Source organism: Rattus rattus, chromosome 7 (genome assembly GCF_011064425.1).
Source record: "Rattus rattus isolate New Zealand chromosome 7, Rrattus_CSIRO_v1, whole genome shotgun sequence".
Classification (NCBI taxonomy): Eukaryota; Metazoa; Chordata; class Mammalia; order Rodentia; family Muridae; genus Rattus; species Rattus rattus.
The window spans coordinates 22,967,586-22,979,309 of record NC_046160.1 but is presented as its reverse complement, the minus strand read 5'-3'; the positions used below and the strand labels follow the sequence as shown (position 1 = coordinate 22,979,309).

The window sequence follows — 11,724 nt, the reverse complement described above, 5'->3', positions numbered from 1 at the left end:
TTTGGCCACTCACCAAGGTATCTAAGCTCCAGGCATATCAGCGGTACTTAGTGGATACTTCTTGAACAAGTTAATTGATGATAAAGAAAAAGAGATATTTCATAGGGAGGGGAACACGGACTGAGAACAACAAACATAGCGGAGGAGCGGCTTGGGAACAGCAGGGACAGGTGGGTGGCGGTGGAAGGGCTGTTAGGGAATGGGAGACTCTGAGTTCTGAGAGGGTAAGCAGGTCCTGACTACAGAATTCAATGCCACTGACGCATTGGGAGTGGAGTAAGAAGCCTGGGAGAAGGATGCATTAAGTGGGGGTAGAAAGACACCAGGGTGGGTGGAACACAGTTCCCAAGCCTTTGATCCCAGCACTCAGGAAGCAGAGGTAGACAGATTTCTGTGAGTTCAAGGCCAGGCTGGTCAACAAAGAGAGTTCCAGAACAGCCAAGGCTACAGAGAGAAATCCTGTCTTGTAAAACCAAACCAAACAAAAATCGCAGACAGACAGACAGGAAGGAAGGAAGGAAGGAAGGAAGGAAGGAAGGAAGGAAGGAAGGAAGGAAGGAAGGAAGCCAGGGACAGTTACAGAAGAATAATCCTTGATTTGACTTTTTTTTCTTTCTTTTTAGAGTCAAGAGAAAAGCAACTTCTTTCTTTTTGAAGTCAGGAGGAGAGAAGACATTACATCATTACAATGATAGTAACAATAATTATTACACTAAAAAAAAAAAGATAGATAGATACACCTGGTGGGGTAGTATACTACAATAATCCTAGTACCTGGGAGGCAGATGCAGGAGGATCAGGAGTTCAAGGACATCCTCAACTACACACAGAGTTGAAGCCTGGCCTGACCTATATGAGACCTTGTCTCACAAAGGCAATAAACATTTATCATGAAGCACACTTGGGCCGGAGATGGCTTAGCAGGTAAAGGCGGCATCCATCAAGCCTGATGTCCTGAGTTCTATTCCCAAGACCTACATGATGGAATGAGATGCTTGTCCATTTGACTACAATCGGAATCCACTAAAAACCAACTTTTCAGTTTTAGCCTTTAGTTTAATTACTTATTTTTTCCAGACAGAGGAGGAATTTTTCTTGCTTTCTTTTTGTTTTTAAGGGTTTATCTGTTTACACATATGAGAATTTGTCTTCATGTACGTCTGCACACCAGAAGAGGGCATTCCCATGGGTATACAGTTAGAGATGGTTGTGAACTTTCATGTGGTTGCTGGGAATTGAACTCAGGACATCCTGGAGAACAGCCAGGGCTCTTAGCTGCTGAGTTATCTCTCTAGTGGGAAAAATTTTTCATGACTGAATCATCTGACGTCGGAAAGACCCGCCCTAAATCTGGGATCTTCTGAGATGGGAAGGTCCACCTTAAACCTAGACCAGACCTTCTGGGGGCAGCCTATAAAAAGGACAGGGAAGAAGGAAGCTTGCTCTTTGCCTGTTTGCCCTGGCTCTCTCTGGAAAGTTCATTCCTACACTGGCGTCAGAGCCTACTTCTTTGAAACTCTGGTGTCTCCTGAAGACCAGCTGAGATAACCAGCCTCGTGGCCTGAACAGCTACTGGATTCTTAGACATTCAGTCTCGAGACAGCCATTGTTAGAATAGCTGTGAAGTAGACTAAGGTAGAAAAGACCAATTATTAGATGCTGATTTTATGAGTGGTTTACTCAACGTTCTGCTTGGACTGCCTACTTAGGAAGCGTGACCTCACGTGCCACCTGAAGCAGATGACCTGGGAAAGCAGCTCAAACAGTGGGTCCCTGACAACCCGATGGCCGCTACTCTGTAAAATCTTGGTTGCTTGACTGCCCCGCCTTGTGGTTTATAAATGTGGACTATAAAATGAGAATACAAACTGCACCCAGGATCAGAGATTTCCAGTAGCTATCTTAGCTTATGTGTATGGCTGACGTCGTTTTTCTTCCACCCTCATTAGAGGGCTCATTTCAGAAATTGTTGTGGATTGCCTGGGTGTTGTCTGTGTTTTGACGCCAATTCTGCTTCCAGAGAGGGACTGACCTCTTGAGGAGTGGGTCAGATCCTCAGGTGATCTCGCTGAACCTTCTCCCCATTCTAACGGCTGTGACTGGGCAGTGGAAGGGAAAGGTGGGGCTGGGAGTTTTGGGGAGAGGGGCGGGGAGGAAGGGGAGAGGAAAACAGAGGAGAGAGAGGAGGATGGAGGAAGATGGAGCAGAACCACGTGGCCTGGAGAAGCCCCAAGTGGCAAGGGATCTCATAGCTGAGGAATAGAGTAGTGTAGTGATGAATCTGTCCAATCTAGGCGGGCAGCTTATAAACATTATAACTGAGTTGTGTGATCGCTGCATGGGCTTATTGGGGTTGGAGATTTACCACAACAAGAAACATTCCGCCAACAGTGGGGACAAAACCTATAAACTGCTCTAATAAATCTCATGTATCTGTACCTGTATCTGTATCATCTGTATATGTAATGAGAATATATATTCTAACCTAATACATTAATAATATATAACCTAACCTAATATATAGCATTTTTATTATTTATATTCCTAACACTAACCTGAGATAATCCTATATGAATATATATATTGTATCATCTATTTTTTCTATCAGTTCTGTCTTTCTAAACCAGTGGCTCTCAATCTTCCTAATGCTGTGACCTTTTAGTATAGTTCCTCATGTTGTGGTGACCCCAACCATAAAATTATTTTCATTGCTACTTCGTAACTGTAATTTTGCTGCTGTTGTGAATTGTAACCCCTGTGAAGGGGTCATCCAAGCCCCAAAGGAGTTTTAACCCACATGTTGAGAAGTGTTGCTCTAGAGACCTCACCCTGACTAACACGGGACAGAAACCATAGAGGGCAGTCATTGCATAGACCCTAGGTTGGAGTCAGGAGACAGTTTGGACCCCATGGGTGACTTTTGGTAGTAGCTCAGCCCCTCTCTTTGGAAAATGCGTGCTTCAGTTAGGAAATGAAGGAATCTGGTTGCAATTAAATCTTACGGTTCTTTTCAGCTCAAAATCTGTCATTCTAGAACCTGCTTGTTGGGTGTGACAAATTATGATCTCTCTCTTTCTCTCCTACTACATATGTTCATATTTATACAAATATATATGGTATAAATAGGCCAGTGTCTGCTGTCTTGTGTATGTGTGTATTCTAGCTATATGACTACAATGTGTTTTTGTTTGTGGATAAATAAAGGATGCTTCATGGTTTCTTTAAAGAGGACCAAATGGCTGTGGGGTAGGCTGTGGGATACAGTAAGCTCACTGACTCGAGGTATGATGGGAAAATAAAGAATCCAGAAAACTGAATCTGACAAGGTTATTTTGTTGTTTCATTTCCTATTATTTTGCAAGCAAATCTAAGTTTTGGAATCAAATGGGAGTAGCAGGTGATTTTACAGACATGGAAAAAGGTCCGAGGTGCAGGGATCTGTTTGAGATCACATGGCTTGTTAGAACCAGAGCCAGAACGGAGATCTAGGGTCTGACTTGCAGGCTCGGTAACAGGAGTGAGAAGAGAACCTGCTCATGGACCAATAAAGAGCCCTTGGTGTCTGGAAAGCAGAGCGTAGAGGCCTCGGGTCACAGCACACCAGGCCCTCTTGCCTGTTCTGTTTAACCCTTTGAGGTCGCCAGGCTGCGGTATCTTCACAAGAATGAAAGGCTCTTTCAAGGGCCACAGACTAGGATGAATTTGAATACCAGAGGATATGAATAAAAAGAAATCACATTCTGGAGCCTCTGGCAAGACTCGGCTCATCTCGGTAAAGCAGGTAAATCACGCTGTCTACATCCAAGGTCAGAGATGGTTAGGCACATGTGCTCTTTCCTTCAACCAACCAGCATTCATTGACCACCTTCACTATCCCCATAACTGTGTTAAGAGCTGGATACTAAGAACTAAGTAGCAGGAACATGTTACATATTATGGTTACATATTATCTGTTGTGCCCCCCCAACCCCTGGCTTTCAACTCTAGAACTGTATGGGGAAAGATACTCTGTCACCTTGTCTACTTCCCCCGCTTCTAGCCCAGGGAACTGTCGCTGGCCAACCTCCAGGCTTACTTTCTAAAGGAGGGAGATCCTGGGTTGGGGATTTAGCTCAGTGGTAGAGCGCTTGCCTAGGAAGCGCGAGGCCCTGGGTTCGGTCCCCAGCTCCGGAAAAAAAGGCATAGATGTAGGTACTGGAGACACAAACCAACAATGTCCCTGCCCCTATGGGCATCAACTGAGAAAGTCAAGGGTTAAACAAATTAATAAGAAAATGTGTGTCTGTCTGTCTGTCTGTCTGTATCACGGTGAAGGTTACGATGTACGTAAGGAGGAAGTCAGTTTAAAACCCTGGCTAAAGCCAGGCATGGTGGTGCATTCCTTTAGTCCCAACGGTGTGAGTTTGAGGCTAGCCTGGTCTACAAAGTGAGTTCCAGGACAGCCAGGGATGCCCAGAGAAACCCTGTCTTGATAAAAACCCTGTCTGGGGAAGCATGCTCCTGAGACCTATGAAGATGAGGTGTGAAACTCAGGAAGAACCCAGGGAAGAGGAAACACTGTCCTCAAAGTGACAGGAAAGGAGGGAGGTAAACCCCGGCGGGGCAAGCAGTACAAAGGTTCTCCAAGACCCTGGAGGAAGGGGCAGGGCAGAGCCACACTGACCTGGGAAACAGAGGTAAGGAATCCACTGTAAGTGGCTCTGTGCCTACTGCTCTCCCTCCCCCGCAGGTCCTAAGTGAGCTGCTGTGTCCCACTGGTTCTATTGACACTTGGTGCTGTTGAAAATTGAGGTTGGAAAACCAAATCCGACACAAACCAGTACGTGAGTGGCTTCCCCTTTCCTGGTTGCGTGGGTAACTTCAAATCTCATCTGACCTGATCCCATGGGCTTGGTGAGTATGTTTGCCTAGGTGACTGGCATCTCAGTAATGGAGTATTGACTTAACACTTAAAACCCAGGCGAGAAAGGGAACGGCAAGAAGAGCTGTAATAAAGACTACAATCTACACAAGGGGTGACGGACGGGGATGACTGCTGTGAGAAAGCTTGTTCCATTACATGTTCCAGGAGGCACTGAGAACTCCCCTCTGCAAAGGAAGGCAACACTAGTGCCTCCTGTGAGGAACGACAAGAAGTCCGGTCAGGTAGAGAGGAGCCAGCAGGTGTGGATGTAAATGCTTCCTTCAGAGCTTCCCTGGTAAGGAAGTTAACAGCATAGACCAAGAACTTCAGAAATAGTCAATTTGGGGTCATCAAGGTAACGCAGTGGGTAAAAACATTTGCTGGGGGTGGGGGGAAGCCCAATGGCTTGCAGTTGATCCTCAGAACTCACTAAAGGAAGAAGGGCGAGTTGAGAACTGACATCTAAGAGTGGCTTAGCCTCCACATGCACCGAGTGGCACAGAAACACCTATTCTTTTCGTTTGGTTTCTGGGTTGCTTTTTTTTTTTTTTTTTTTTTTTTTTTTATCGGAGCTGAGAACCGAACCCAGGGCCTTGTGCTTGCTAGGCAAGCGCTCTACCACTGAGCTAAATCCCCAACCCCGCTTTTTTGGTTTTTGTTGTTTTGTTTCATTTTTTGTTGTTGTTGTTGTTTGTTTTTCTCAGACAGGGTCTCACTGTGTAGCTCTGGCTGTCCTGGAACTCACTATATAGACCAGGCTAATCCCACACTCAGAGGAGCCAGCCTCTGCCTCCCGAGTACCGGGACTAAAGGCGTGCACTACTAAGCCCATGACTGCTTTTGTAGAGGATTCAGGTTCAGTTCCCAGCACCCACAGACTTACAACCCTCTATAATCCCAATTCCAGGGGCTTTGATGCTCTCTTGTGACTTCTTCAAGTACCAAGTATACACAGGGTACACACACATGTAGGCAAAGCACCCATACACATTAAATAAAGAAATCTTAAAATAAAAGGGCCAAGTTGGGAAAGCTGAAAAGTGTATACTCAGGGCCAGTTAGATGGCTCACTGGGTGAAAGTAACTGTCACGAAGCATGGTCACCTCAATTCAATCCCTGGGACCAGCATACGGGAAGGAGAGAACTAATTCTCACAAGTTGTCCTCTGATTTCCACATGCTAGTCACCGCAGGTGTCCACACAATGTGTGTATTCACACACACACACACACACACACACACACACACACACACACACTCACACACACACACACACCTTTTCTTTTCTCTCCTTTTAACTCAATAACTCCAATAGCTCCTTTTCCACTACTCAATCCTTAGACGGAAATCAGGAATTTGTTCAAGGACATCTATAAGCTTTTTGATGAAAAGGGTTAACATACCTTCAAGTAGTTATAAACGACTCAATATACAACCTAGATTATATAATTACATTGTGGTATCTCCTTATTCTGGAAGAACAGTAGTGATGTGGCTTTTGGAAAGGATCAAAAAGATCATTTTTAAGGGACGTGCCGACGAACTGTTTCCGTCTACTGCCGCAAATGCCTTAAAAGGAGACAACTGAGTGGTGAAGGAGGAATTTTTCCGGAACACTGATATTTGAGGTGAGTTTCAACCTTTGTAGAGAAGTTTCTATGTGGAAGGGAAATAAAAAGGGGCAAGTGAAGAGTCCGAGGAAGTCTGCAAAGGTAGTCTTTGCCTTACCTCTCATCTGCTAGGTCACCAAGCCCATAGTTTTTCCGTGAGTGAGTTGAAGACCCGTGACGGTGATCGGGATGGTCATGGCCTCTCCTAGGGGAAGAGGGATGATGTGGAAGGCTGTGCCTCGGCCCTGGGGGCTGGAAGTAACGCTCAGCCCGGAGCCTGAAGGTGAGGCTTCTGGAGCGACATAAGTTCCGGGCTCCCCAATATGGGCTCCCTACTCCGTCCTGCTGGCAGCGCCAAAAAAGGACTCGCTTCCCCTCCAAAGTGCGCAAGCGCAGTTGCCATAGCCCCAGAGACAATATGAAAGTTCACATCCACCGGGAAGAAGGAAGCTTGTGTGAGGCCTGCCTGGCTTTATAGAACAATTCTGAGGTAATAAGCTAGGGCTGGAGTCAACACAAAATGCTAGGTTGTCCCAGCACACGCGGAGCTACCTGCCTTCGTTCCCTTGGGGGCCTACTGACCTCCCCCAAAGTGTGTCCCCCTGTCGCCTCCCCTCTGTCCAGAGAGCCATCCCGCTCTCACTGCTGTGGGCTTGAGCTGAGAGGAAAAGCGTCTAGGTCCTGCTGGGGTCCTGAACCTGACCTCCTTCCGCAGCCAGTTTTGGTCTGGCTAGTTCTCTCCATGACTACTATGACTTTGATTTCTGATCCAACCTATGTAGTGGCTGGGTTACCCCAGAATTTCAAACTCGGCCGCCAGCGTGGACAGGTGTAGAGCTACTTCACGTGCAAGAGCTTTAAACAAAGTCAGTCTGGTCTTCGTTTCAGACCTACCTCTCCTTGTTAGGACTCTCTGGTCTGTGAGGTACATGGCAGACAATGGGAAATGTGATATAAGAGGAACCTATATCCTCTTTGACATTTGTGTTCTTCTGCATTCTTGAGATTCAAGTCAGAATAGACTAATATTTTTGACCCTTTGACCCAGAGCATGCCTCGTGCGTATGAAGCAACCCAGCGACTATCCAAGGATGGGAAAAGCCTCTATGCAGTGCTGGAACTAAGGAAGGGTGCTCAGCCTGAAGAGATCAAAAAAGCCTACAGGTTCAATACTCTTTATTCACCCCCGGTAACCCCCGTCCCCCAATAACTTTAGCATCTTCGAGCCTTCTTTATTTATTTTAAAGATTTATTTATTTATTTTATGTATACGAGTACACCGTCACTGTCTTCAGACACACCAGAAGAAGCCATCAGATTCCCATTACAGATGGTTGTGAGCCACCATGTGGTTGCTGGGAATTGAACTCAGGACCTCTGGAAGAGCAGTCAGTGCTCTTAACCACTGAGCCATCTTTCCAGTCCCTGAATCTCTTAAAAAAAAAAAAAAAAAAAAAATCCCGGTTGGGGATTTAGCTCAGTGGTAGAGCGCTTGCCTAGCAAGCGCAAGGCCCTGAGTTTGGTCCCCAGCTCCGGAAAAAAAAAAAAAAAATCCCAAGACACTTTTATCTTGACATGAGAAGAAATGTAGATCTTGCCTGCTTCCCTCGCCTGCGTCCCTTGCCTGCACCCTCTGTGCCCCATCTCCTATATCCCGTGCATTATCTAAAGATCCAGACCTGCAGTTTATCCTGATCTCCCGTCTCAGTGGCTTCCCGTAGCCCTCCCCACTGTCCTTTTGGTTATTGTCTGGATAGGAAACTGGCCTTGCAGTATCATCCAGACAAGAATCCAGGGAACTCTCAAGCGGCAGAATTCTTCAAAGACATCAACGCAGCCCATGCCGTACTCACTGACCCTACAAAAAAGAAGATCTATGACCGGCACGGCTCGCTAGGGTTATACCTGTACGACCATTTTGGTGAAGAAGGTGTCCGAACCTATTTTATAGTGAACAGTTGTTGGTTCAAGGTACACCGTGCTTCCTACTCCTACACCGCGCTTCCTATCCCTTCAGAAGTAAGAAAGGAGTTAGAGGGGCTAAAGAGATGGCTCAGCAGTTGGGAGCACCTTCTGCTCCTGTAGAGGACCTGGGTTTATCCACATCACCCACGTGGCAGTTCACTACTATCTATAACTCCAGTCCCAGGGGATCCAGAGCTGCCTTCTGGCTTCTGAAGAGCCAGGCATGCACATGGCTCCCAGACATACGTGTAGCTGTGGTGGCACATACCTCTGAGCTCAGCTCTTGGGAGACACTGGGTAGCCTGGGCTATATAGTAAGATACTGTCTGTGTCTATAGAGTAAGGAAGAAAGGCTGCCCTCCTCTCAAGACGAATGTGTCTGTTCTCCCCTTCTGGGTGTGAGGAGGACAGAGAGAGGGGGACCTGCATGAAGGTACAAAAAGGACGGGGGGACCAAGGGCTCTCTCCTCTCTTGTAGACACTTGTTATTCTTTGTTGCCTGCTGACCGGTTGCTGCTGCTGCTGCTGCTGCTGTTTATGCTGTGGTAGACTTAATCCATCAGCTGAGGAAGAAAGTGAGAATCACCAAGTGAATGTCTCTTCTCAGCCTTCAAGATCAAGTGAGGAGCAGAGACAGGGATTGGAGGTCAGGTCTCAGTCGGGCATGACAAAGTAGAGTGGAATGAGGGGCCAGTGAGAAAGACTGGTGTGAACGGAGCAGTTAACCCTGAAATGTGAGTGTCTCGAGTCTCTCACTGGGGTGAAGAGAGACTGAGAAGGTAGCCAATGTTCCTTATGCTACAGACTGGCATTTCAGTGTAGGCTTTCCTATGGAGGAACTGGCAAAGCATGTCTTGCAGTGGAAATAGCTGAAGGTTGTTTGCAGATGCAACTTATTGCAAATAGAAGGATGATCCAGGAGCAGAGCATTTGCCTAGCACATGGAAAGCCCTGGATTTCATCTCCAGCGTGTGTGTGTGTGTGTGTGTGTGTGTGTGTGTGTGTGTGTGTGTGTGTGTGTGTGTGTGTGTGTGTGTGTGTGTGTGTGTGTCGTGAGGGGATGGCGCAGGAGGAATGCCCTCTGGTGGTGCTAATGGGTAACTGCAAGGTAAGGGTTTGTAGACTTGAAAAAAACAAAACCAAAAAACTGACCAGTTGTTATTATGTTTACTTAAGCAGGCGATAATTCCACCACAGGAACACAAGATAACATTGAAGAAGAGGATTAAGACGTGATGATAATTAAGGAGACGTGAAGAGGAGTGGGGTATATAAATGGAGAAGCAGCGATGGGTAAAGAGTAAGAGAAGCAGTGAGATGGCTCGTCTGGTAAAGGTGCTTGCCACCAAGCCTGACTGCCTGTGTTAGGCCTCTGGGACCCACATGAAGGGAGAGAACTGAGTCCTGCAGACGGTCCTCTGATCTCTGCACACACGCTGTGACACAGGAGCATGCACTCACACACACACATACAGACACATACATTACATATAGTATACACAGAGTAGATACACGTTACATGTGTGTGCATGGAGAGGAGGACTTCAGGTGGGTCATTATTGGGAAATCTGTATTCTCATAGCATTAACCCCAGCTGCTTACATAGAGAGGAATGTGCTATTGGCTATTGGCAGTTATTCCTAATCAGCTCCCATCGGTGTCTACCATTAGGTACTAGCTCACCGAGAGTCTCTTGACACTCAGCCCATTGGATACATCGAAGAGAGAAGCAGGTAGCCCTGTCCCGACACTGACCCAGATTTGACTCCTGTTCTTAAAAAACAACCCCTGCTTCAGAAGCTATGATGACATCCTCGTAAGGACAACTCTGCCCTCCACAGTGCCACAGAACCTGTCCCCACAGAACCTTCTGGCTGCTCTTCTTTTTAGCTTCACTCCCGTCTTTATCCACATGAGCCCTCAAGCTGTGTTGGCAACTGTTGGCTGAGTGGGTGCAGCTCTCTCCAGTGGGTGCCTGGGTCAGTGTTGGGTGGGCCCCTGAGCACTTACCAGTAACTCCACCAAGATCCTGATCACCAAACAAGGTGGCTCCCATCCCAAGAGCTGTTGGACCAATTGATTCTCCTTTGTTGGAACACTGCATACCTTTTAGCGCCGGCCTCATTTCTTTGCAACACCTTTGGAAGGCTGGTCTCACCATCTTCTGGCACCTACACCTCTGGCATTGACATCCCACTCGTAAGACAGCTTGGGAAATTTGTGTTTGTGGCTTCCCCTTGGACTTTGGCCGTGGTCCTGTGGACGGGCTGCAGCCCATGCTCCAGCCCTGCTGCCTCTGTCCTTCACGATACTTCACGCAGGGCGATCCTCTTATCTCTTGTTCTTAGCACAGGGACATGAAATGTGACGGGGACAGACCGCGCAGGATATGTCATTTAGCCCCTCTGTGCTTGGCATCCTCTCTGTATCCCTCCTTATCTTTTCTTTCTTACCCATGTGGGGTCACAGCCTAGGAACGAACCGTCAAACCTCTCTGTACTCACTGGGAGAAAGGCTAAAGAATATCAATAATAAAAAAAAAGCTTTGTCCAATTCCGGTGTGTGTGGGATAGAAAGAGACCAATGACTAGCTCTCACGCCTGGGATAAGGCCAGCATGGTGAGTACTGTAGTCACTGTGGAGCTGGGAGTCAATGATGCCCAGAGCCTGATGGTGGTGGCTTTGGCAGTGTCCTATGACCTCTCTGCAGAGCGATTTGCTTGGGTACAAATAACTTTCCAAGATGCAGATTTTTTTCCAGTCAGATCCATTTCTCAAAACTTTTTTTTCTTTTTATTTATGTGTGTCTGTGTGGGCATCTGCATGCATGTGTCCGTGTAAATGTCTATGTGCACGTGTCTGTGAGCCCATGAAGGGCGCTGAGTCTCTTGGAGTTGCTATTACAGATGGGTATGAGTGCTGGGATTTGAACTCCAGTCGTCATGACTGAACAGCAGGCTCTCCCGGTCACTGAAGCATCACCAGTCTATGCTTGTTTCAGGTTTAAGCAAATTTAGCATCCTTGCAATGGACTAATGTAGTTGTGGTCCAGAATCATACGCTCTCACGTCATAATCTTTTTTTTTTTTTTTTTTTTCGGAGCTGGGGACCGAACCCAGGACCTTGCGCTTCCTAGGCAAGCGCTCTACCACTGAGCTAAATCCCCAACCCCTCACGTCATAATCTTAAGGCAGGTCTGAGCCTGGTACAGCAGCCACCTCTTGCCTTTGAGCTGCTCTCCTAGGA

The 11,724-nt window shown here is 47.0% G+C and overlaps 1 protein-coding gene across 4 annotated transcripts; it reads left to right on the top strand.

Moving 5' to 3' along the window:
• The first annotated feature begins 6,917 nt into the window (after positions 1 to 6,917).
• Positions 6,918 to 11,031, top strand: Dnajc5g (DnaJ heat shock protein family (Hsp40) member C5 gamma). Of its 4 annotated transcripts, XM_032908656.1 has the most exons (6): positions 6,953 to 7,003; positions 7,562 to 7,677; positions 8,271 to 8,484; positions 8,957 to 9,098; positions 9,655 to 9,745; positions 10,150 to 11,031. In XM_032908656.1, the coding sequence occupies exons 2-5, from the start codon at positions 7,565 to 7,567 to the stop codon at positions 9,705 to 9,707; spliced, it is 522 nt and encodes a 173-aa protein (XP_032764547.1). In that variant the 5' UTR covers positions 6,953 to 7,003; positions 7,562 to 7,564; the 3' UTR covers positions 9,708 to 9,745; positions 10,150 to 11,031. The 4 variants fall into 4 exon arrangements, with proteins under 4 accessions (XP_032764549.1, XP_032764547.1, XP_032764550.1 ...); XM_032908658.1 differs by lacking the exon at positions 9,655 to 9,745 and having other exon boundaries at positions 6,918 to 7,003; positions 10,150 to 10,664; XM_032908659.1 differs by lacking the exons at positions 6,953 to 7,003; positions 8,957 to 9,098; positions 9,655 to 9,745 and adding an exon at positions 9,536 to 9,562 and having other exon boundaries at positions 7,565 to 7,677; positions 10,166 to 10,243.
• Positions 11,032 to 11,724: the final 693 nt, after the last annotated feature.

Excerpts from the sequence above, each read along its gene's own strand:
- Dnajc5g (XM_032908656.1), top strand. The coding sequence starts at position 7,565 with ATGCCTCGTGCGTATGAAGCAACCCAGCGACTATCCAAGGATGGGAAA. Across the intron at positions 8,485-8,956 it reads TGAACAGTTGTTGGTTCAAG|ACACTTGTTATTCTTTGTTG; the intron begins GTACACCGTGCT and ends CCTCTCTTGTAG. Across the intron at positions 9,099-9,654 it reads TTCTCAGCCTTCAAGATCAA|CAGGCGATAATTCCACCACA; the intron begins GTGAGGAGCAGA and ends TGTTTACTTAAG.